Source organism: Mastigoproctus giganteus, chromosome 10, assembly GCF_048544385.1.
Source record: "Mastigoproctus giganteus isolate SK-2022 chromosome 10, ASM4854438v1, whole genome shotgun sequence".
NCBI lineage: Eukaryota > Metazoa > Arthropoda > Arachnida > Uropygi > Thelyphonidae > Mastigoproctus > Mastigoproctus giganteus.
The window spans coordinates 163,072,244-163,098,064 of record NC_143584.1 but is presented as its reverse complement, the minus strand read 5'-3'; the positions used below and the strand labels follow the sequence as shown (position 1 = coordinate 163,098,064).

The following is a 25,821-nucleotide window of genomic DNA, read 5'->3' as shown; positions in this document are numbered from 1 at the left end:
AACAACTATTAATATGAATTCCATCAGTTTCGATCCACTGATGATACCTGGGCTTATATTAGTCATCTTCAGATAAATTCCATGAACTTTGGAAAAACTAAAAATAGTTGCTCTTGATATGACATTTTTCATAAAGATCTAAATAAGCATTATCTCATGGAACGGCTTGCAACCAGCAAGTCAGATTTCTCTCAGCTTGCTCACTATATATAGACAGATTGCTCTTTGTCTTTTTAACTTCTCAACTTATGCCGGAGTTCCGCAAGATTCTGTTTCTTTCACCTACTTATCCCCCCCCCCACACCTATGTATTGACCTTTCATTGACTGGAAATGAAATCCATAGTTTTGCTGATAATGGTATGCTATATTCCAGTTTAAACTCTGCTCAAACAGTTAACTTTTTGAACATCCATTTCAGTTCCTTAAATGCTAATCTCTTGATAATTCTCCAATGGGAAAAAAAAAAAAGCTCAGTTAACTTCAATCCTTTTAAAAACCAAGTCCTCTATATATATATATATATATATATATATATACTTCGAGAGAGAGAGAGAGAGAGAGAGAGAGAGAGAGAGAGAGAGAGAGAGAGACTGTTGCTCCAGCACAAATCTACCCTATCATGGAATGTTTCTAACTAACATATCTGAGGTAGCAATTCCAAAATCTCTTAAAATCTAAGACCATCCAAAAGAGGCCTGTCATGTTAATTATTCTTCACTCACAAATGAAGTCCACTGATTGTCAACACAAAAATGTCCAGTTTCATTTGTATGGGCACTGTTCTTCTGAATTAGCATTTATAACTGCACTTTTTTTTTAATTAGTCTGAATTACTTCTGCTAATCTAGCATTGTTGTGATTGACAATTTTACTTGTGCCTCCAGGAAATGTGACCAAATTAACTTTTCCTTATTGTATTTTATCCCTTCTACTTTTGTTCTTTGGAACAATCTTCCTTTATGTGTGTTTCCTAAAAAATTACAAGTTATGGGAATTCGAGTATCTTCTGTTTTTTAGACCTTCAGCCTCCACACAGTACTCATGATACTATAGATTTCAATACCTTTAGCATTAAAGTCACTATGGAGAAAAAAAAAACACAGAAATAATAATTTAAAAATAAATGGTGCCCATATTTATTTTACTCTCATGACTGAATTAGAGTCTGTACATTTATATTTTATTATAATAAGATTCTGCCTATTGGTGCAGAAATGTGGTGGAAAGCAAATTTTGAAGAGCACCTGACTTATGATGGACAAAGCATGACCTTTAAATATTTTCCATGAATAATCAAAAAAAAAAAAAAAAAGAAAAAAGATAAACCACATTTGGAGATGTGCTATTGTATTTAATTCATACATTTTCTCTCCTTGCCCCTTCCTCCACATTTCATGGTGAATTTAAAATAAGCCATAATTAAATAAATAAAGAGATATCACTTTAAATTGGGATCATATTAAATATGTTACCAATACATTTTAAACTTTTTATATTGAATTATATAAATAAGAAACACTGGCCTGGATTAATAGCATAGTAAAATTCCTTCCATTCATCTAACCAAACTTCTGCTAATCTAGCATTGTTGTGATTGACAATTTTACTTGTGCCTCCAGGAAATGTATATGGAGTAGATTTACGAAATACATGACCAACATGAGAGCACGTAACTATTTCTAGTGTTCCTCCACACATCCATATCTGTAAAAAAAGTTATTTATACAATATTATTTATAATTAAAATGAATTGTATTTGAAACAAAAAGTTTCAAATGTGTGTATGTAACCCCCCCCCCTCCCAAATTTGTTCATATTATTTAATTTCCCTTTCATTTATGTATAATTTTTTTTTTCATCCTTTGTACAGGGTGTCTCAAAAATATTGGTACAAACATTTAGGGGAGGTAGGTAACAACATCTAAAGGAATGTGAATCGCATAGGAACCAGAAACGTCATGGGAAAGTAGTAGCAGAGGCACAAGAAGCAGAAATGACACAAGACAGTAATTAGTGGCAAACATTTATTTGACATAACATTAACAATGGAATACGAGATGGATGCATTTCATGATGTTACAACATCTTGAAGATTCCACCATGAGACGCGATGCATGCATGAATGACACCGACGCAGCATGGATTGGCGGGCACGGTCGAACACACCTGGAGTTTCTTTGACAGTAGCAGCAGTGCAGACGAGTCTTGCCACGAGATCCATTTCCGTCTCCACAGGCGATTCATATACAATAGATTTGAGGGCCCCCCCACAGAAAGAAATCAAGGCTCGATAAATCAGGTGAGCGTGGGGGGGCCAGGCAACGGGTCCACCACAGCCAATCCATCGATGCCCAAAATGCCTGTTCAAATGGTCACGAACACACCTTCCATAATGGGCAGGCATCCCGTCATGTTGAAACCAAATGTTGCGCCTCACATTTGCTGGAACATCGTCAAGTAACCCTGGTAGAACTTGCTCAAGAAAGATCCGATATTTAGCAGAGTTCATGCGGGATGGTAACAGGTATGGGCCGACTAAGCAGTCACCGACCATACCTGCATTTACTGCGAAGCAATGTGCCGCATGGGGGCACACACCGTGTGGGTTGTCGTGAGTCCACACATGAGCATTGTGCTGATTGAATAAGCCTTCCCAAGTGAAATAAGCCTCATCCATGAACAAAATATAGACTGGAAAATTGAAGTCTTGAACACTTGCTTGGAGAAACTACTGCAGGATGATTTTGGGGGAGCAGTAACTGAACCCTTTGGAGATGAAAGGGGTGTAAGCAATTGTGGTGCCAGACATGCTGTACACTGCAACGAGACACTCCTAAGGCAGAGGCAATGGCACGTGTGCTGGTAGTAGGATTATTCTGGACAGCATTCAACACACTTTCTTCCATGGCGGGAGTTCACGTCGAATGTGGTCTGCCCGCACTACTCCTGTTACCTCTAAATGACCCATAATCGCACAAATGTTGATGCACACATGCAAACAAACGGTGGTCTGGTACATGTCTGTCTGGGAAGCATTCTCCATAAATTCGTTGAGCGGCTCGTCCATTGCCCTCTACTAATCCATACACTAGGTGCATGTCTGCCAGCTCACAGTTTGTATATCGATGCATGCTCTTCGTGCGGCGACTACTGCTTGAATGAGTAAACCAGAAATTTTCCCTCTTGCGAACTGATGAACAGCACCATGTACCGACTTAAGGTGACATTTCCGATTATGGATTCCTATGTGATTCACATTCCTTTAGATGTTACCTACCTCCCCTAAACGTTTGCACTAATATTTTTGAGACACCCTGTATATTATTCTTTTCTACATCATTGTTTCTCAACCCAAAAATGTATGTGGAGAGGCAAATTAATTATATAATTTAAAAAATTTTTTTGGCATTTGTTAAATTCTTCAACCAACAAAAAATATAATAAAATAAAGTGTAAAATGTTTTCGGGTCAAACGGCAGCAGGGGTTTCCCCCATCTCCGCGTATAAAATAATGAAATTTTTTCACATTCATTAATGTTTTTTATCATCAAATCAAGCAACAGAAATAATATATTTTTAAATAGTACAGTAGCAGTTATAAAATACTTCTGTAATGTCAGTCAGCCTACAGCCACTAAACAGCATGTCTCTTGCATGTCATTTGTTGTGTTATGTTTTTCAAAATGTTGACAATAGTGCAAAGATATTTTTTAGTGGAGTTTCTTTAAAAATGGTGATTATAGTATTTTATACTATAATAATAAAAAAAAATAATAAATACATATATAATCATAAAAAAAGTGATAAATACACAGAAGAAATTAAGCAAAAGTTCCAGGAATGGTTTCCAGGTGTAAGATCACCTCACTAATACTTTCCAAGATTTAGTGGGAAAATTTTACAAAACCAGTTCTGCACATGATGTTTACAGAAGTCGAAGGCAAGAAAATTAGAAGATAAACAAGAAAAACAGGCTAAGTTGGATGACATTAGAGATCAAATACTGCAAGGCTCATCAAAATCACACAGAAAATTAGTGCAACAGACTAGTTTAAGCTAGAGGTCAACTAAAAAAACTGTTAAAGGAGGAACACCAAAAGAAACTTACTGTTGATAGTTTAAGAATTTTATTGCACAATACAGAGAGGATATTTTTGACAAACTTTTACATATACGAGGCCTAGTTCCACCTATCCAAATATATAAATTCATAAAACATGTACCTGTGGTGTTCAGAAAATCTCCATAAAATACAGGGCATACCTTTATGCATACAAAATCATCATTTGGGTTGTGATTTCAAGAAAATATCATTCATCTCATCTTTTGAGGCAACAACTTCAGAAATTTTATACCTATTTGTCACATAGTTAAATAATATCAAATACAGAATGCATGTTTCCAACAAGAAAGTGCCATGGCGCACGCACACGCTGAAATTATTGAAAGAAGTTTTCACATACTGCATCATTTTGAAAGAGCTCTGGCCTCCACTTTCATCTGGTCTTGTGCCACCTGACTTCTTTTAGGGAGCAGCCAAGTTCAAAATTTAAGAAGCAGAGGATAATCACAATGTGGTTGTTTATTTTTTTTCTCACTCACTAACTTTTCAGTTCTTGAATACATAGGGGCCAAAACAGTAACCGGCCGATTCCTTTGTTTTGATTTTATTATTTTCATGGTTGTGAAGTGATTTGCATAAGAATATGGTTGGGAAAAAAAAGGGGAGGGGGAGAATCTTCATTGCTTTTTTGTGGAGCGCTGGTTACCCCACCTTTACTTTTACCCAAAACTGAGTTATGTTTTTATTGAATTAAAGAATGAGTTTAATTCTAAATCTAGGAAGAGTTCAATCAGTTTTTCCTTTTCGATGTCTAAATTTGGGCTTTCCACTAATGGACTGATAATTCACTAATTCCTTGATTACGGGTCTTCTTTTCTCATAGATTATTATTATTATTATTTGTTATTTATTTGGTTTTTAGGAGCATTAGCAACTAAGGCCATATTGCTCCGGGATATGCAGTGGTCATTTCCTGACCTTTCCGCATCCTCCGTATTTGGTGGTAATGGGCTCGAACTCTGGTCTAATCAAGAAGCGTGTGCTACACACTGCTGCTCCTTCCCACCTGGCTACGGAGGCACCTTTTTCTCATAGATGATTCAAGAAAGCACTTCCAGGTGTTCACAGACAATACTCATGATGCTTCTAATATCCATATTTGCTAAGCTAATGAAATCTGAAACAATGGGAATCTATTGAAGTGTCCAACAGAAAAACTAATCATACTGAACAAGGGAAAGCCTGCCAGGAATAGATTAGTGGATAGGCTGCATCCAATTATATTAAAGAATGTGGCACTATTACATTAGGAATGTTACTGAGATCACTTGATTCTGGGATGATTCTTTTGGACTGGAAAATTGCAGTCTTGCACATTCATAAAGGAGGGTCTAAGTTGGAAATGGGTAACTACAGACCAGTGAGTTTGACTTCTATAGTGGGAATTGGTGGTGTTAAGGATGTAATACAGTCTTTTCAATTCAATCTTGACAAGAATGAAATCATAACGGGATCAATGGTGCAGATTTGAGTAAGTCTTGCCTGACAAAGTGATTTACTATGATGAAGTAATAAAGCATTGAAATGCAGGAAACAATTTTTACACTGTACAGCTTGATTTTAGTAAAGTAATTTTAGCAGTCCCTCACTGGGGAATCAAAGATTAAGGCCTCCAGAGAGAAACTACTGCACAAACTGGAGTATGGGAGTATGCTGGGATTACTGAGTTCATTAAGTAGATCAGGGGCTGGAGCAAAAAAGAGCAAGGTGAGATTCTTCAGGATTCACTGTTGGAGTTCCCTTTTGTTTCTGATCCTCCTCAATGAAATTTATGAGGGGTTATACAGGGAAAACTGTTAAAGTTTGCTGATGATTTAAAAGTAGACGTGCGGAAATTTGCCTTTAGCCAGCGGGTGGTTGGTTGGTGGAACAGACTTCCATCCCTTGTGGTGGAGGTTGATAGCCTAAATAAGTTTAAGGCTCAGCTGGACAGGTATTTTGAACGAACAGAGGGGTGAAGTGGAAGTGGGCTTTTTTTTTTTTTTTTTTTTTTTTGGCTGATGCTGCATAAGCTTGCTTTCTTGCATCAAATGCCTCTACTAATGCTAATGCTAAGTACATAGGATGTTAAATAAGTGGGAAAGAGAGCCCATGGTAAGCTCCTTCCTTCTTTCTGAAATAAAATTTTATTTAGAAGGAAATTCTGTAGGTTTCAGCCATTGCTTCTACAGAAATGGCAACCATATTTCAGTATTAGTAGCAAAATGATGAAAGGAAGCAACCTTATATACAGCATCAACCAAACAAGCAAATTTTCACACATCCATCCTGCAAACATCTTTTCCAATTTAAATTTATGTTCCCTTGTGTGTGTGTTTCAGAAAAAGGGTAAGGATGCCATTAGCACTTAATTTACTCAATCCATTTAAAGCCTTAAGCACTTCAATCAGGACTCCTCACACACATCTAATTTCCATATGTTGCAATTTACAGAACAAGTCTTTCTGGGTAAGAGTACCCTTCTGTGTTTTTAATCTTGTTGTGCTTCTCTGCACAATTTCAAAAGATCTATATCCTTCTTAAAATGAAGATTTAAGATGCAGCCTAACCATTGCCCCTGCCGGAAAAATTCCTATATATCACTGACAGAATCTTATGAGTTCGTAACAGCCTGTCTGCACTGCTTCATGTCAAACTGTAAAATTATCCCTAGGTCTCTTTCATTTTCTGCTATCTTGAATGCGATACCACCCAATTGGTATAAATCTGTGATTACTGCTACTCAAATGTAGTACCTTGAATTTATCAATATAAAACCACCCAATTGGTATGTAAATCTAGAAATGCTGCTATCCAAATATAGTACCTTGCATTTATCAATGTCGATTTCCACTTTTCAGACCATCTGCTTAACGTATCCAGGTGTTGGTGGAAGTGGAATAGCATATTCTGATTACTCTTATTAACTGCCCTGTTAACCTCTGTATCATCAGTAAACTTGATATGCCTTCATCAATATCGTTAATAAATACTGAAAGCAGCAAGGGCCCTAATAATGAACCCGGAGGGATTTCTTTAATTATATCAGCTCCTGAAAAGCAGTTTCCATTAATAACTACTGTTTCTTGCCACTGAACCATACCCTTATCCCAATGTAGGGTATCCAGTCATCCCAGTTTTCAGTATTTCATCCTGGTGTCCTGAAAGTTTATTTTTGGGATTTCCAGCTTTCCAAAATTTTAAACATAATACCTACCCAGCAGTTTTATCATCTCCATTTTCATTTTCTAGTCTCAAACTACATAGATACCAAATACTACCAACTGTGAATACCTTTATAAAAGGCATTCATATTTCTAGTGATGGAAAAAAGATTTATGCATGTAAGTTCATGGATGGTTGATTCTAAGAAATATTTATTTTGGAAAAGTTTTGAATGCTTTATATTCAAGCAATTTTTAAGTATGAACCTAATCTCTGAAAAGCAATATGGGCCGAAGAGGGAAGAACAGAGATGCAGTCTACAAAGTTATAAACTGTGCATGAATATTTGAGGCAGATATCCTGGTTTTATTCATAGACTTCAAGGGTGCATTCAATGCCCTGGTAGGACAGTATCCTATGCAGAGCTAGAATTGCTCTTTGTCCCAGAGATTTATATTCCATCTCAAGAGATCATTTCTCAGACAGAAACACTGTTGTGAGGACCAGATTTGTTGAGGAGGTATACACTTCGTGGAGCTTGGACATCTCTAAGGGTTTACGTTCATGCCCACAATGTTGAGTATCATTTAATATGGCTCTGGAGTGTAATACGAAGGGAGTGGAGATGACCTGGTCTTTTTAGTATGTAGCCAGAGCAGCAGAAAACAAATGGAAGACAGAGTTGCAACTATTCTGGGACAGCTTTTCAAATGGTGTCATCAAAGCTAGTTGTCTCAAAGTCCAAGATGGTGGATGTACTGTTGAAAGCTTGTCTTAGTTTGACTCAGCCACCTCTTGTAAGAAATGGAGATTTTTCTCTTAGAATGTGCACAAGATTATGATCTTGTATGCTAGGCTTTGGAGGGCTGTCATATCAGAATGGAAGTTGAGGGTAGGTCACCAAACCTGCTCTATGAATATTTATTTCTCCATATCATGACTTATGCCTCTGGAGACTGGTGTACAAGAATTGTTAATAGTGCAGTCAAGATATTTTGTCTGCTTAGCATTTCACACTTCTGAGCATAACAACTTGGCCTTGCCAAATGGTATCCAGGGATGCCTTGAGTGTAATAACCAGTAACTTGCTAGCAGATCTATTTGTGATCCAGGCTGGCTTGGTTTAAGGTGTTAGAAGAAATCTCTCCACGGAGACTGTGTGTATAAGATCATGCCCAGTTGATGGGGCAAGCGTACCATCTGAGCAGAGGCATACCAACAATGAGCTGATGTCAATATGGCAAGATACTTTGAAAAAGAAAGATTTACCTTCCTTCTTTCAATAGACTACAGGCTTAGATCATGGTTACAGTTTGGATTGAATTTGTTTTCTATAGTCCAGACCAACCTGATTTGAGGTCTTGGCTGAATCATCTGGATCTTTTTCTGGCTCCTCACGTCATGCTTCATTGCAATAGTTATGTAGATTTAAAAGAGCATCTTGAAAGAGAGAGTGTATTGAAGATAATCTATTTCAAAAATTCAACAAGTTTTTAAAAAGAGCCTTAATGCCAAATAATAAGTAATCCTCCTCATAGGGATGGAAACTTGGAGCACTGGATGAGCAATTTCCTTACCCCAAGGTTGAGAGGCCAGCTCCCCTGTATTCAGATATTTTAAGTTATATGAATTTATATTTCACCAAGTTTAAATTATGCATTTTGCAAAATTGTCAATAATCAACTCAAATGATGACATCCTCTGTGGTATTTGAACACTTGTCTTAACATTACATGTACAACAGTTTCCACCTCTTACTGTCCATTTTGTTGGGGTACTTATTTAATTAACACAATTAAAGAAACTGTGCCGAATGAAGAATTGTTGCTAGTCAGAGCTATTTGGGAAGTTGATTATACATAAACTTATACAGCAGACATATAAGCTTGCCTTCTTGCATCATTTGCCACTACTAATACTATATTGGAGGATTTCAAGTATTGCACGAAACAACGTGTAGAATTGGCTTTGAGACAGACATCACGTAGATGATTAATTAGAATTGTGTAGCATGCTTTACTCAGCACTCTGTATATTTTGATACTCTTCTCCAGAGCTGCACTCTGTTTTCCCAGAATAGCACTATTTACTCCAAATGCCTTGGAGGGGTTACCATTAGGAGGTGTCTGGCTGCCTGAGAGGTTCTGTTGAAAAAAAAAAAATAAATAAATAAAATAAAATTATCATAATCTCTTAAATTTTCTAATCAACAGCAATTCACAGCACTTGCCTTCAAAGCTGTATTCTCTGATTTCAACCAATTTTGAAAGAAAATGGCCGATAATTCAGTCAAACCAAAAATGCAGCAAAGGAATTCCAGTTTAAAACAAGAAGAAAATTTGAAACATATCTGTTTATTGACATTTCTGTGTTAATTTTTCTGTGGCAGAAGTTTCTTATGTCCATAGCTGTAAAACACTATGGTTATTCAATGCTATAGGCAGAAAATATATCAATGTAGTCACTGCATTCTTTCCTGCATATAACAAAAATATTTGCTTTATACATCACCCTGCCCGGTGGTGTTATTGAAATGAGAGAGCTCACTTGGGGATTCTAATTAGTACTTTGAGTAGTACTCGGAGTACTTTGTGCTGCGCAGTACTTAGTAGCACTGCTCAAAAATGCTGATGCTGTTTTCAGTTTAGTTTTGGTTTACATATAGTTTATGTGCATTTTGTATCTGAGTGATTGATTTTTGCTTATCATGTAGGGAGTTTCAACTTCTCTTTGTTTTAAAATGGCCTCAAACAGATCAAGTGATTTTAAATTTGGGATGGCACTAAATGTAGCGCCATCCCGAATTTAAAAATTCAACAGTATCACAAGATGCTATTATAAATAATGTGAGTCCAGTATATATACAAAACTGCATAATTTTAAAGTAATTGTCCTTGCATTTCATTGAACATATACTATATTTATGTTTTATCACATGATTTATGCACTTAAATTTTATATTTAAAGCTTTAAATATTTCTGCTACATTTAATATTGTTGTATAGAGAAATGGTACCTTAAAATCAACCATAAATATGGGTCATGCCAACAAGTTAAATTTATTTACATAATGTAAATAATTTCAGACTATAATAGTCTATGAATGAATCACCCCCTGCTTAATGCGGATTCACTTAGCACTCTGTTTTCATGGGCCCAATTAAGAGTGCTAAGTGAGAGATGCCCATAGTCTGCTGTATCCAACTTGCAGAAACTATTAATATTAACAGTGGAAAACGATGTGCAAAGAAGCAAGCTTATACAGCAACAGAAAAAAAAAGAGACAGAGAGAAGAAGAAAAAAAAAAAAAAAAACACACTTCCCACATTACTTGTTCATCGGCGCCTCCATAGCCAGGTGGGCAAGAGCAGCAGTGCGTAGCACGCGCTTCTTGATTAGACCGGGGTTTGAGCCCGTGCCCACCAAATATGGAGGATGCGGAAAAATCAGGGAATGACCACCGCATATCCCCAGAGCAATATGGCCTTAGTTGCTAATGCTCCTAAAAACTAAATAACAACAAACAACAACTTGTTCATCCTCTCTAAGAGCTAAACAAAATATTAAATTATATGAGGGCATGTATAGTCAGACACATGGGTTTTTTTTTTTGGCTGGTGCTGCTGCACTACTAATACAAACTCAGTTTGATGTACATTGGACACAACTGATTATTATTTATAATTAAATGCCATGTCAACCATTTGAAACTATTTCACGCAAATCTTGAAATTCCCCACTTTACTTCCCGCGTATCCAGACTGGTGGCAATTCTTTAATCAGTACAATTTCTTTAACTATTTATCTTCCTGCCACAATGATCACTAATTATACATGTTAATAACAATGATTAAAGAGATATAAGCATCAGGTGTTTATCTTTTTTTCTGTTTTCACAGAAAAACTTAAATATGAACCTTTAATTATAATCGTTATAATTATGTTTTAGTGTATATTAACATAAAATATAAATGTAACCTTTCACCATAATTATATATTTTTAATGTTACATAATTAAAAAACATCTCATTACATATGTTAGTTAGTTAGTTAGTTATTTGGTTTTTTACGAGCATTAGCAACTAAGGCCATATTGCTCCGGGATATGCGGTGGTCATTCCCTGACCTTTCCACATCCTCCATATTTGGTGGTGACAGGCTCGAACCCTGGTCTAATCAAGAAGCGTGTGCTACGCACTGCTGCTCCTTCCCACCTGGCTACGGAGGCGCCACATATCTAAGTGTTTCTATCAATATGAAAACAAAGGGAAATGCTAGATGCTTATATCACTTAATCATCATGACAGGGAGACAGTTAAACTAATTGTGCTATATAAAGAATTGCTGCCAGTCACAGATATTCAAGAAGTAAAGTGGAGGATTTCATCTTGTGTGAAACAAAATATGAAAATGGATTTTAGATGGTTGGCATGGATGCGATTAATTATAAACTGTCAACTTTGTCCAATTGAGAACAAACAGGTTAGTTAAATAAGTATGGCTGAAACAAAGGACAGTATGAGATGAAAATGCAGTATATATTAGGAGAAACGTTTGACATAATTCCTTCTTTGCTGGCAGCTTTCTAACATTGCAGGAGACTGTACTTGTGATTTACTGTTGGGTACTTGACATACCTCAGCATGTAGTACTAGTGGCATGTGATGCAAGAAAGCAAGTGTATAAGCTTATGCAGCATCAGCCAAAAAAAAAAAAAAAAAAAAAAAATTCACACAACCATTCCCTCTAAATGTTTGTCCAGTTCCTCCTTAAATTTATTTAACCTATCAACTTCCACAACAACAGATGGAAGTTTGGTCCAGCAATTAACCACCCGCTGGCTAAAGGCAAATTTCCACACGTCTACTCTACATCTGTCTTTCCTTAATTTGAATTTATGTCCCCTTAGGTTTGTAATCTGAACAAGTGGAAGAATCCCATCAGAATTCAGTGTATTCAACCCATTCAAGGCCTTATACACCTCAATCAGATCACTGCACAGGTGCTTAGTCTCCAGCCACTGAAATTTGCAGAACTTAAGCCTCTCTTGGTAAGAGGATCCCTTCATTACCCTCACCAATCTTGTTGCCCTTCTCTGTACACGCTCAAGTAAATCTACATCCTTCTTAAAATGAGGCCTCCAGACCTGTACGCAGTACTCAAGGCGTGGCCTGACCATTGCCTTATACAGAGGGACAATCACCTCCTTTTCCCTGCTAGCAAAATTCCTATTTATCATTGACAAAACCCCATGACCTGCCCTGGCAGCCTGTCTGCATTGCTCAGAAAACTTCATATCTGACTGCACAATTACTCCCATGTCTTTTTCATTTTCTACCACCTTAAGTGTAGTACCACACAGTTGGTACGCTTCTCTGGGGTTACTTCTACTCATATGCAGTACTTTGCATTTGTCAAGGTTAAACTTCAGTTGCCACTTCTCAGCCCATCTGCCCAAATTTTCTAGATCCTGTTGCAGTAGCACACTGCCATTGCTGTCATTAACAACCCTGCCAACCTTTGTATCATCTGCAAACTTCGACACTAAGCCTGATATACCTTCATCAATATCATTGATAAATATACAAAACAACAGTGGACCCAACACCAAACTCTGTGGGACTCTACCAATAATATTAGTCCACTAAGAGCAGCACTCATTGATTACCACCCTCTGCCTTTCCCCACTCAACCATCCTTTTATCCATTGTAGCAACTTACCCTTAATACCATTCTGCTCCAATTTGTGCAATAGTCTTCCATGCGCAACAGTGTCAAAAGCTTTCCTGAAATCCAAATATATGATATCAAAATTATTTTTTGCATCCAGTTCCTTTGTAATCACATCATAATATCCTATCAAATTTGTCAGACAAGACTTTCCCTTAATAAACAAACCCATGCTGTGTCTGAATTAATGCTGCAGTCTTGTCTAGATGATCCTGCAATGCATCTTTAACCAGTGACTCCATTATTTTACCCGGAACAGAAGTTAAGCTAACTGGTCTGTAATTACTCATGTCACCCTTCGATCCCCCTTTGTGAATTTGGGATACATTTGCACATCTCCAGTCAGTGAGGACCTCCCCTGAGTCTAAAGATTCTCTCATAATTATGGCAAGGGTTTGCTTACTTCCTTTTCCTCCTCCTTTAATATAACTGGATAGATCCCATCCACCCCAGGTGCCTTTCTTATGTTTAACTTCGACAATTTCTCCTCCATTTTGCTCTTATTACAAAATCAATAAGCATAATTTTGTAATAACCTGATGTAATTGAACACGAGGCTGATTTCCTGCAAATAGCAGCTACCACTGATTAGTCAAATTTTTGTTGCAAAGAATGAAAACCGTATTCAGAGAGATTGGTGGCATAGTCGAGAATGGCAAGTCCACTATCATTAAAATTAATGGGATAAAGTTTTTTCACAGAAGTACCACAGAGAGCAGTGCCACAATGGGCACTGGGTCTTCAGTGGTACTGAATGCAATTCAGGTGTTTCCTGGTAGAGGTTGCAGACAGAAGGAGAGCCATGCTGGATGCACTGATGCTGCACTACATTCTACCAAACAGCCACATTATTTCTATGGATTATTTCTGGTGTATGCAAATATCAATCAAATAGTGAATGGAGTATAACAGCACTCCATCACCATTCACCAAACAAACTTCACTGATCCACAGAATGCTATGTCCACACTAAGAATAAGAAAGCATGTAGATGCATGTAAAATGCAAACTGAAGAGAATCTTTTTATGTTTAGAAACCTTTTTAAAAATGAATGTTTTTTCCAAGCGCCTCACAGGCATTAGTGAGAATTATGGATTATAGCAGCATTTACAAGTTACAATATTTTTATTATTATATTAATTTAATAATAATATATTATCATGCATAATTACATGATTATGCATGATAATAATAATACATTGCAACACATGCATCTCTAAGTATTTGCATGTAGATTCCAATACCACCAATTTTAAACACACACGCCAACCGTTTATGACTGATTGAATAATGAAATAAAATAAAATAAAATGACAGAAAAGACTGTAAAATAATATTTGCAAAAAACTTTTAATTATTTACAAAAAACTAAACTATAACAAAAGTAAAAAAGTTAAAATGCATTAAAATATAAATATAAAAGCGATAAAAAGACAATAAAAAACACTACTAGAGCTTTCGGAGGTGTCTTCCTCCTTCCTCAGTAATAGTGAGACTTAAACAACACATCCTTAAATACCAGGTTCACGGCACATGTGGATGACCAGGCACATACTCAGCATTCCTTTCACTTGTACCAGAACCGGAAGTGGTCTGGACACGTGGAAAATTAAAACGTTTATCTCTTGTCAAAACCACCGCCTCAAAAAGGGGGTGAAGCCTAACTCCCCTGTCTCTGTTTATACTATTGTTACCAGAGGATCCAATCCACAGACTTTCCAGCCACTTACGGTCCCAGAATCTATGCGCCCGGTCAAGGATGACAGCGTTGTCATCCTTGACCGGGCAAGGATGACAGCGTTGTCGGGGGAGATCTGGTGTTGTTTTTCCCAATAGTGCTCGGCAATGGTGGATTTATTGAGCTCTGTGGTCCGTATCGCTCGTGAATGTTCCCCCAGACGTCCTTGAGACGCCGTCCTGTCTCCCCCACGTAACATTCCCCACACTCCGGGCATGTGATCTCATATACGAACCCACTACTAGAATCCCTAGTAATGGGGTCTTTGACCTGTGACACTACTGTGTGCAACCTCCGGCCCGGAAGCTGCACACAGCGTGTCTGAAAGTCGCGAAGCATCCTCGCAATGCAATCTGACAGGCCCGGATAGTAGGGAACATACATTGTGGTAAGCGGTACAGGCGGAACTACCCGATTGGGCTCTTCCTCTCTGTTGTATTCATCAATGACCCTCTGGGGGTAACCGCACCTCATAAGATCCGCCGTGATTTGCCTAATTTCCTTCTCCCCCTCCTCAGGGGTACTGCAATGTGTTCTCACCCTACCCAAAAGTGCTCTGGCCACACTATTTTTATGTTGGACAGTCTGTGCCGTCCTATAATGTGTGTACTGGCCCCTACACATTGGTGTCCTAAAAACCTTAGTTCTAAGTCTGGGGCCTTCCCTATATACCATTATGTCCAGAAATGGGAGGGTACCATCTATTTCTACCTCCGAGGTAAATTTTATAAAGGGAGAGAAACCATTGAGAAACGAGACCACATCTTCCTCTCTCCCCTTCTTTACAATAGTAAACGTGTCATCAACATATTGTTTCCACTTACGCATAGGGAACTCCAATCTTGCGAAAACCCTATTCTCAAATTCCTCCATAGCCAGATTTGCAACAATGGTGCTGATTGGAGAACCCATGGCTGTACCGTGAACCTGTTTATACATCACTCCTTGGAAAACCAAGGTTGTACTAGAAATACATAATTCAACAGCACCACATATATCTTCTATGTTTAGGTGGGATCTAGCACTTAAAGTATTATCCTTTTGTAAAGCCAACCTTACACATTCTACCCCATGTGCTATGGGGATACACGTAAATAATGATATAACATCTAATGACATCATCATCTCGTCCTCCCCTATTTCTTGACTCCTTACAAAGTTCACAAATTCCGCACTGTCTCCAATGACCAACGCGGACCGCCTCACAACCGGGGAAATCACCTGCGCCAGATATTTTGATAAAGCATACGTAGGGCTACCAATGAAGGAAACTATGGGCCGTAATGGAACATTCTCCTTGTGTGTCTTAGGTAACCCATAAAATCTGGGCAGTCGACACCCTGTTGCATGCATGGACCAATACTTGTCCTTTGGAATCTTTTCCATTCTTAGCCAGGAAAGTAGCATCTTATTTACACGCTGTTCTAAGCTAGCCAAGGGGTTTCTGTGGACAATCTTATAAGTACAATTATCACCTAATAAGTCTAACGCTTTCTTGTGGTAATCTTCTTTGTTTAATACCACAGTTGATCTGCCTTTATCTGCTGGTAGGATTATAATATCTTCGTCCCGTTTAAGTTCTTCTAGTGCTTTCTTCTGTTTCGGGGTAAGATTTGGAGCAATCGTTTTTGCTTGGCCCAGGATGGCGACAGCTTTAACACGAATTTGATTAGCAATATGTTCAGGTAACTTGCTAATTTCCCTCTCAATACCCATAGATGTTTCGGTAATTGGAGGTTTAGGGGGTAGCAATGCAAACTTAGGTCCAAGAGCCAATAGTCTCTCTTGTTCTTGGGTTAACGATTTGCCACTTAAATTCTGAATAAAGTTGGAATGGTCGCTACCCCTAAATACAGTGGACTGCTCCTCTAATAACGTGTGAAACTTCCTAATATGTCTCTGTTTATATGAATAGGTAATCCTATTCGTCCTCTCCAGAACTAACCTCTTCACACCTATCAGGTGTAGGGGGGGACAATCTACTACTAATATCACCTAATGCTACATCAATCAATCTCCTACTATGTCTCAAGTCATCATGAAGTTTCTGAATCCATGTATTCAAAACCTTCTTTTGATACCATGTGATAATCCTGGACAAACAGGCATCTTTAAATGGTGCCTTGATCCTAAATCCATGTGGCATAAGATTATGATCCCTGCAACGGTAGGCAAACCTTAAGTGCTGTTGCTGTTTGGACTCAGCTATGCTACATCTCTGGAACCTTCGGATGTGCCGCAAAACTGTATGGCCATAAACATTAACTATATCTGCAATAAGGCCTCTGAGGTTGGGATTATTCATACCACCAATTTTAAACACACACACCAACCGTTTATGACTGATTGAATAATGAAATAAAATAAAATAAAATGACAGAAAAGACTGTAAAATAATATTTGCAAAAAACTTTTAATTATTTACAAAAAACTAAACTATAACAAAAGTAAAAAAGTTAAAATGCATTAAAATATAAATATAAAAGCGATAAAAAGACAATAAAAAACACTACTACAGCTTTCGGAGGTGTCTTCCTCAGTAATAGTGAGACTTAAACTACACATCCTTAAATACCAGGTTGAGCTCTGCGGTCCGTATCGCTCGTGAGGGGGGGGAACATTCACGAGCGATACGGACCGCAGAGCTCAATAAATCCGTCATTGCCGAGCACTATTGGGAAAAACAACACCAGATCTCCCCCGACAACGCTGTCATCCTTGACCGGGCGCATAGATTCTGGGACCGCAAGTGGCTGGAAAGTCTGTGGATTGGATTCTCTGGTAACAATAGTATAAACAGAGACAGGGGAGTTAGGCTTCACCCCCTTTTTGAGGCGGTGGTTTTGACAAGAGATAAACGTTTTAATTTTCCACATGTCCAGACCACTTCCGGTTCTGGTACAAGTGAAAGGAATGCTGAGTATGCGCCTGGTCATCCACGTGTGCCGTGAACCTGGTATTTAAGGATGTGTCGTTTAAGTCTCACTATTACTGAGGAAGGAGGAAGACACCTCCGAAAGCTCTAGTAGTGTTTTTTATTGTCTTTTTATCGCTTTTATATTTATATTTTAATGCATTTTAACTTTTTTACTTTTGTTATAGTTTAGTTTTTTGTAAATAATTAAAAGTTTTTTGCAAATATTATTTTACAGTCTTTTCTATCATTTTATTTTATTTTATTTCATTATTCAATCAGTCATAAACGGTTGGTGTGTGTGTTTAAAATTGGTGGTATGAATAATCCCAACCTCAGAGGCTTTATTGCAGATATAGATTCCAATATATTGTTTTAATACAATTATATGTAATATGTTATGATTCTATTTTATTTTCTCCCCCTTTTTTTTTTTTTTTTTTTAAAGAAAGTCATTCTTCAGATAAATCTATATAATGAAGAGTATGGTATTGATACATTGCAAAATTAAACAAGGCAGTTACACCATCTACTGACAAAGGTAGAACTGGATCATGCTGTTTAAATGCAAGATTACCATATTAAATCTATAAAATGTGATATTTTATCATGTTCAATAAACTTTATGCTTTTAAAATGTTGCTTATCATTTTATTTGCAAATTTACAATCATGCCTTGGCATATAATTTAGTTTCACGGTTAATCTGCACAAACCTGTATTAAGACATGAACACAAGACAATTTTAGTTTTTTAAATGTTACGGTTATTCAATACAAATCACAGATGGGTAATGGACAAATTCTAAATTCCACTGTTTCTCTACATTCCTTAGAGTTAAGGAAGTGTGCCTACAACAGACTACATGTAAGACAGATTTAAATTAAAGTTTTAATTTTTAAGAAATATTAACATTTACAATGTATTAAGAAAACAGAGCAAGAGTAAAGCATTTAAATATATAACCTACCCTAAATGAAAGCTCCAAATTTTCACCTCCCCAAATATCCATGCCTTCGTCATATTTTCCTAGCTCTTCAAAATAATCACGGTCGATTGAAAATAGTCCCCCTGCCATTGTGGGAGTTCTGCATGTACATTAAAATAAGAATTTTAGTCAACAAACATAGAAAAGAATAATGATAAAATATTAAAATTTTCTGAAGCTCATTTACCAATGATATGTTTTCAAACCCTGTAATTTATATAAATTGTTGTTTTTAGAGGAAGATCTGCAAAAAATAAAATCTGAGACAGCAGACCATGAAAATCAAGAACTACTCGTCTAAATGAGTGATCAATAACTTTAACAAAATTAAATAAATTTCTTTTAATTGCCAAATTTTCCTATCTGAAATTTGTTAATATTCTTAACTAAATATTCCACATCAATGGTTCATTCATTCATTTTCTTAACTTTTAAACAAGAGCATGGGGGAGGGGGATTATATTTCCTCTCCCTGCAAGATGGTCCAGGTAGCATATTCACTTTTTTTTGGAATATAGTGAATATGTAATAGATAATGTTGCAAGGAGAGGAGTATATCCTCCCTATGTCCTTTTTTAAAAATTGGAAAATGAATGAACCAGAAAATTATCACTGCTTCCCTTTTCACATTGTTACCAATAATCTTTCAGGGATAGGGAATATATCCTCCCTTATGTCCTTGTTTAAGTATCACAGAAGTAATAATTAGAGAGTGCCATGAAGAGAAGTAATAAAATAATATCCTGGTTCATTCACTTTTTTAATAAAAAAAAAAAAAAAAAAAGGGAACAGAGGAGATATATTTCTTATCCCTGCAGAGTTATTCACTATGTTCAGAGAGCCTAATATACATAGCACTTCGGTCAGATAATGGAAATTTCAGGCTTTTACCAAAGTGAATTGGTAAATCCCAGGATTTACAAGATTTCGGACATTTACATTATCAAATATATTTCCAGAATATGGAAATTTCCTGTCACTTCCCAATACAGCCTTTTCCATAGTAAATGTCACTTCATTGATTTGGTAGGAAGCCAGGTATTAAATTAAAAAACAAAAAAAAAATTTATGAATTAAAACTGCAAACTATAATTCTTAAAAAACAATGTACAAAGTCATTACTGACAAGAGACCTGCAAATATTAAGCTTTGTACATATCCTCCTTCTCACCACAATTAGAATGAAGAGGGAAGAATTTCATAAAACTATAAAAGTTAAGCTATACATACAGTTCTGTCCCACACGGGAAGAAATATAACCTCGGATTTCTAATTGTTCACTATAAAGTATATCGCAATTGGCTTCAATTAAAATCTTCAGCTTAATCTTCTGCCTACTTTAAAGCTTGGAATAGTCAAAAACAAGTTAATAATAAATGCAAAATCAATTTTAAAAAGTCCAAAAATAGGAAACTTGCTTCTTGTACAAACCACAGTAAACCTCAGTCTTTTTAAACACATAGGCCACAACTGCTATCCATCCATACTTATACCTCTGTTACACCTTGATAGTTTTGTTACATATTCTGTTGGAATCAGATCTGGACTCTGCAACAGCTAAGCCAATTGTGAAACCTTTTCCTCAAACCAGAAGCATATGTTTGGCTTTGTTAAAATAAGATAGATCATACCTTTTTGTAGGAAATTTCTTCACCTGATGCTCACATCAAACTGATCCTGTTAATATAATATAATATAAAAGATCTAAGTTAATAATGCAAAAATATCCTCATTAAAAGATTGTAAAATTATGCATTTTTTTTTATAAAACTAATCTTGTCTTCAATTCCCATTGTCTACTTACTGCAACCAAGGAAGAGCAAAGTATAGCCCATGTACACCAATCTAAAACAAACTAAACCCAAACAGCAATGATAGACTAGAAACAGAAGACAATTGTCAAACTATCCTAGTTTCATGGGATACATATAAATTAACACGTGACACAGAAGCTTATGATAGATACAGGCTGGTCTGTAACCAAGTTACAAAGGAGGTTAGGCAGGCGAAGGCAGATTACGAGAAATTTTTGGCAAAGGATGCAAAGAAAAACAGCAAAGAGTTCTTTACTTATGTAAACTCTAGAAGGAAGGGGATGAACCAGATTGGTCCACTTGATATCAATGGTTCAACCGTTGATGATCCTGTTCAGGTAGCTAACAATCTAAATGAATATTTTGCATTGACATTATACATGAGGAATTATTCAGGGAGGGGGAATGCCAGAGATGTATTCAACTCTGGCAGTAAGCTAGATAATCTTGTAATAACTGAGAGTAAAGTGGAGGAGAAATTGCTGAAGGTAAACACAAGGAAGGCACTTAGGGTGGATGGAATCTATCCAGTTATATTAAAGGAGGCGGCAAAGGAAGTAAGGAAACCCTTAGCCATAATTATGAGAGCTTCCCTGGATTCAGGGGAGGTACCCATGGACTGGAGATGTGCAAATGTGACCCCAATCCACAAAGGAGGATCAAAGGGAGAGACAGGTAATTACAGACCTGTTAGTTTAACTTCTGTTCCAGGGAAATTAATGGAGGCACTGGTTAAAGAAGCACTGCGGGATCATCTAGACAAGACTTCAGTTATAGCTCGGACACAGCATGGGTTTGTTAAGGGGAAGTCTTGTCTGGCTAATTTGATTGGATACTATGATGTAGTCACAAAGGAACTGGATGTAAAGAATAACTTTGATATCATATATTTGGACCTTAGAAAAGCCTTTGATACTGTTGCACATGGAAAACTGCTGCACAAATTGGAGCAGTGTGGCATTGGAGGAAAATTGCTGCTATGGATAAAGGGATGGTTGAGTGGGAGAAGACAAGAGTGGTAATCAATGGACACTGCTCTTTGTGGACTAATGTTATTAGTGGAGTCCCTCAGGGTTCAGTGTTGGGTCCATTGTTGTTTTCTGTATTTATAAATGATACTGATGATGGTATATCAGACTTAATGTCCAAGTTTGCAGACAATACAAAGGTTGGTAGGGTTATTAATGACACTAATGACAGTACACTGCTGCAACAGGATCTAGAAAAGTTAAGCAGATGGGCTGAGAGGCGGCAAATGAAGTTTATCACTGACAAATGTAAAGTACTACATATAGGAAGCAGTAATCCCAGAGTAAAGTATGAACTCTGTGGTACCACACTGACAGTGGTAGAGAATGAAAAGAACCTGGGTGTAATTGTGCAGGCAGATATGAAGTTTTCTGAGCAGTGCAAATGGTCTGCAAGAATAGCTCAAGGTGTCTTGTCAATGATATACAGGAATTTTTCTAGCAGGGATAAGGAGGTGATTATTCCCTTGTATAAGGCAATGGTCCAGACCTGTATACAGTACCTTGAGTACTGTATACAGGTCTGGAGGCCTCATTTTAAGAAGGATGTAGAGATGTTGGAACGAGTACAGAGAAGTGCAACAAGATTAGTGAATGGAACAAAGGGTTGCTCTTACGAAGAAAGGCTTAAGTTTTGCAAATTACAGTGTCTGGAGACTAGGCACCTGTGAGGTGATCTGATTGAAGTGTATAAAGCCTTGAATGGTTTGAGCAAGCTCAATGCTGATGGGATTCTTCCTCTTGCTCAGAATAAATCGCCTGAGAGGGCATAAATTAAAATTGAGGAAAGACTGTTGTTGGACAGATGTGCGGAAGTTTGCCTTTAGCCAGCAGGTGGTTGATTGCTGGAACAAACTTCCATCTGTCTTTGTAGAAGTTGATAGCTTAAATAGATTCAAAGCAAAACTTGACAAACATTTGGAGCGAGTAGATGGGTGAAATAAGGGGTTTTTTTTTTTTTTTTTTTTTGACTGATGCTATATAAGCTTGCTTTCTTGCATCATGTGCCTTTGCTAATGCTATATTAAAATATTTTTGACTAGACTTCTTTATACATGACAAGGTATTTCGGTTATGAACCGTGCTCACAAGTAAAGTAATAATTTAAACAATATCCACTCTCTTATACTTTAAAATTAGTACCGTTTAGTTTCATTTCAAATGTTTCAGCTATTAACAGTTTTATGTATTCATTGTGTATTAATTAATTTAGCCTCATTAAAAAGAAAAACATGGTTTTCCTGGATGGCGTGAAAGGAAAGTTCAGATGCACCTGTCCTTTTCACCCTCACAAATGCCCGGTGTCGTTGTAAATGCATCGAAAGATAATTTTGGGTAGAACCGATGTAAAAAGAGTTGCATTCCCCACAAGCAATGTAGTAGTAGTGGCATATGATGCAAGAAAGCAAGTGTATGAGCTTATGTAGCATCAGCCAAAAAAAAAAAAAAAAACACCATTCCCTCCAAATGCCTGTCCAGTTCCTCCTTAAATTTATTCAACCTATCAACTTCCACGACAATTTGTTCCAGCAATTAACCACCCGCTGGCTAAAGGCAAATTTCCGCACATCTATTCTACATCCGTCTTTTCTTAATTTGAATTTATGCCCCCTTAGGGTCGTAATCTGAACAAGTGGAAGGATCCCATCAGAATTCAGTGTGCTCAACCCATTCAAGGCCTTATACACCTCAATCAGATCACCACGCAGGTGCCTAGTCTGCAGCCACTGCAATTTGCAGAACTTTAGCCTCTCTTGGTAAGAGGATCCCTTCACTCCCCTCACCAATCTTGTTGCCCTTCTCTATACACGCTCAAGCAAATCGACATCCTTCCTAAAAATGAGGCCTTCAGACCTGTACGCAGTACTCAAAGGGATGTTCATCATAACCTCAAAAGTCAATCATACTGCATGATGGAAGAGATGGGAAAGGGTTGACCAGAACTTAGCTCTAGAGACTAAACATGGGTTCCACCACTTCAAGCCTCCAATAAGCAAAATGGTGGTATTGCACCGGTTGATGAGAGTCATCTACCACCTAGTACTGCCTGGTAACATAAAGGGGCGGCATTCCTCCATGTGGTGTGGGCGTCACACCTCTACCGCTGCTTACGTTCATTCACATCTGGATGGTCACCCACCATGTACTTGTGCATGGAGGTTATATCCAGGATTACTAACAGTCCCACCATCGTGAAGGTGCAAGCAGAGGATTTGGCTGTCACAGACCGTCCGGACTTCGCCGAAATTGGGTCCACTTGGCTTGAGTGTTACCCAAATATCAGTTCCATCATTATAACTAAAACTAAAAGTTTAACTTTTAGTTTTAGACTCACAGGTAGCAAGTACAGCTTATCTGGCATATCTGAGAGAATGTCTGTGACAACCTCAAGGACTGAAGACTATATTGGTTTGCTCCATGTTAGAGACTGAGGTTGGTTTCCTTTGCCCTCGATATTGTCTGGAGTTTACTTGTCAACTTTACAAATACAGAATTCAAAATAGTTGTGCAACTATTTTGAATTCTGTATTTTTAAAAATGTTAATAAACTGTTCATACCATTGTTGTACATAAGGAACTTTAATAAAATATTTATGTGTAGTGTTCTTACTAGGAGGAACCAATTTGGATTTTTGTTTCACCTGTCACTGAATGTTCCTAATTATACCTAGTGTATATCCCCTCTTTAAAATCTTATTGTAAGTTCCCTGTGTTCGTCATTAAGAGTTTCTTGTGTAGAACTCTGTAAAAGGGTTATCTTAACTCTATCGAGCAATTACACTTAAATCCTTATATTCCTGGGTTAACATTTTATGGTAGTTACTTAGATGATATCCTGTATTTCACATGAAGACAACGTAAATAATCTTATGTGTTCTTTTAATAATATACACACAAGACTTAAATTCAGTTTGGAAAAGGAAAAACCAGGTGAGAACTCTATAAATTTTCTTAACTTTACATTAACAAGAGTCAATGATGAGAAAAAAAAACCTTTTACGTATAAAAGGAATATCATTTTTAACCAATTTTATAATACTTACAGATGCAGTTCTACACAAGAAACTCTCAATGACGAACTCAGGGAACTTACAAGATTTTTAAACAGGGGATATACACTATGTATAATTAGGAATATTCAGTGACAGGCAAAACCAAAATCTGAATCAGTTCAGCTTAGTAAGAACACTACACATAAATATTTTATTAAAGTTCCTTATGTATAATAGTATGAACAGTTTATTAAAATTTTTAAAAATACAGAATTCAAAATAGTTGCACAACCGACAAGTAAACTCCAGACAATACTGGGGGTGAGGAAACCAACCTCAGTCTGTAATATGGAGCGAATCAATACAGTCTATAACATTGCTTGTGGAGAATGCAAATCCTTTTACATCGGTTCTACCCAAAATTATCTTTTGATGCATTTACAACAGCACCAGGCATCTCTGAGGGCAAAAAGGACAGGTACATTTGAACTTTCCTTTCACGCCATCCAAGAGAACCATGTTTTTCTTTTTAACGAGGCTAAAGTAATTAATACACAAAATGAATACATAAAACTGTTAATAGCTGAAACACTTGAAATGAAACTAAACTGTAATTCTATAAATGTGCGGAAACCATACAAAATTGAGAACGAGAGTAGCCTTGTGCAGGCGAAGTTTTTTAGTGCTCCTGGAATAGAGAAGTCTCCACTGAACGAGAAGTTTTTAGCCATATTTAGCTGCTTTATTGACCAATTGTTATATCAAATTATTTTCTATAATTAGCTTATAGACCTAGTTAGGATCCTTAGTTTATTCTGAATTGAGACAGCGAGATTTGGAAGTTAATTAATTCTTAAGTGTCTGTAGATTTACCGTTCGTAAGTTGCCGCCACTGTTATACGATACAACGTTATATACCAAACTAGATAGCGTAAGCTTAGTATAGTATATAATATAGTCGATTAATCAGTAAAATATATTACTCTTGTTAAACTTCATTGTCAATTAAATTGTACTTTTTAACTAAATACATATAACGACTTAGATTACAAACATAACATAATTAATTAATACATAACTTGATATGGAAGTTATATAAATGGAACTTGTAGATAATACTCGATACTGAAAAATATATGTGGCGTTATAACTGTGTTGGAATACAAGTTTAGGGTTATAATTTTGTACTGAAATTGAAATTTTATTGAAATTAAATTGAAATCAGACCAGAGCAGCAAAGCAAAAGGCTTAAGCTAATGGGATGATGTGGCTCAGGGGAGAACTGAGAAGGGGGCAGTTGCCCTCTGAATCACAGCCCTTTAAAATGCACTGCTTGCATGATGTTTG

General features: G+C 36.9%; 1 protein-coding gene across 1 annotated transcript in view; it reads right to left on the bottom strand.

Annotated features, from left to right (window-relative positions):
* The window catches only part of LOC150079440 (polypeptide N-acetylgalactosaminyltransferase 13-like), a 111,892-nt gene that overhangs the window by 29,050 nt on the left and 57,021 nt on the right, over positions 1-25,821 (bottom strand). Inside the window, exons 7-8 of the mRNA XM_090383718.1 lie at positions 18,622-18,739; positions 1,526-1,706 (exon numbers count right to left, since the gene is read on the bottom strand). Of these exons, the coding sequence (XP_090239844.1) occupies positions 1,526-1,706; positions 18,622-18,739 (299 nt within the window). The remainder of the gene's footprint in view (positions 1-1,525; positions 1,707-18,621; positions 18,740-25,821) is intronic.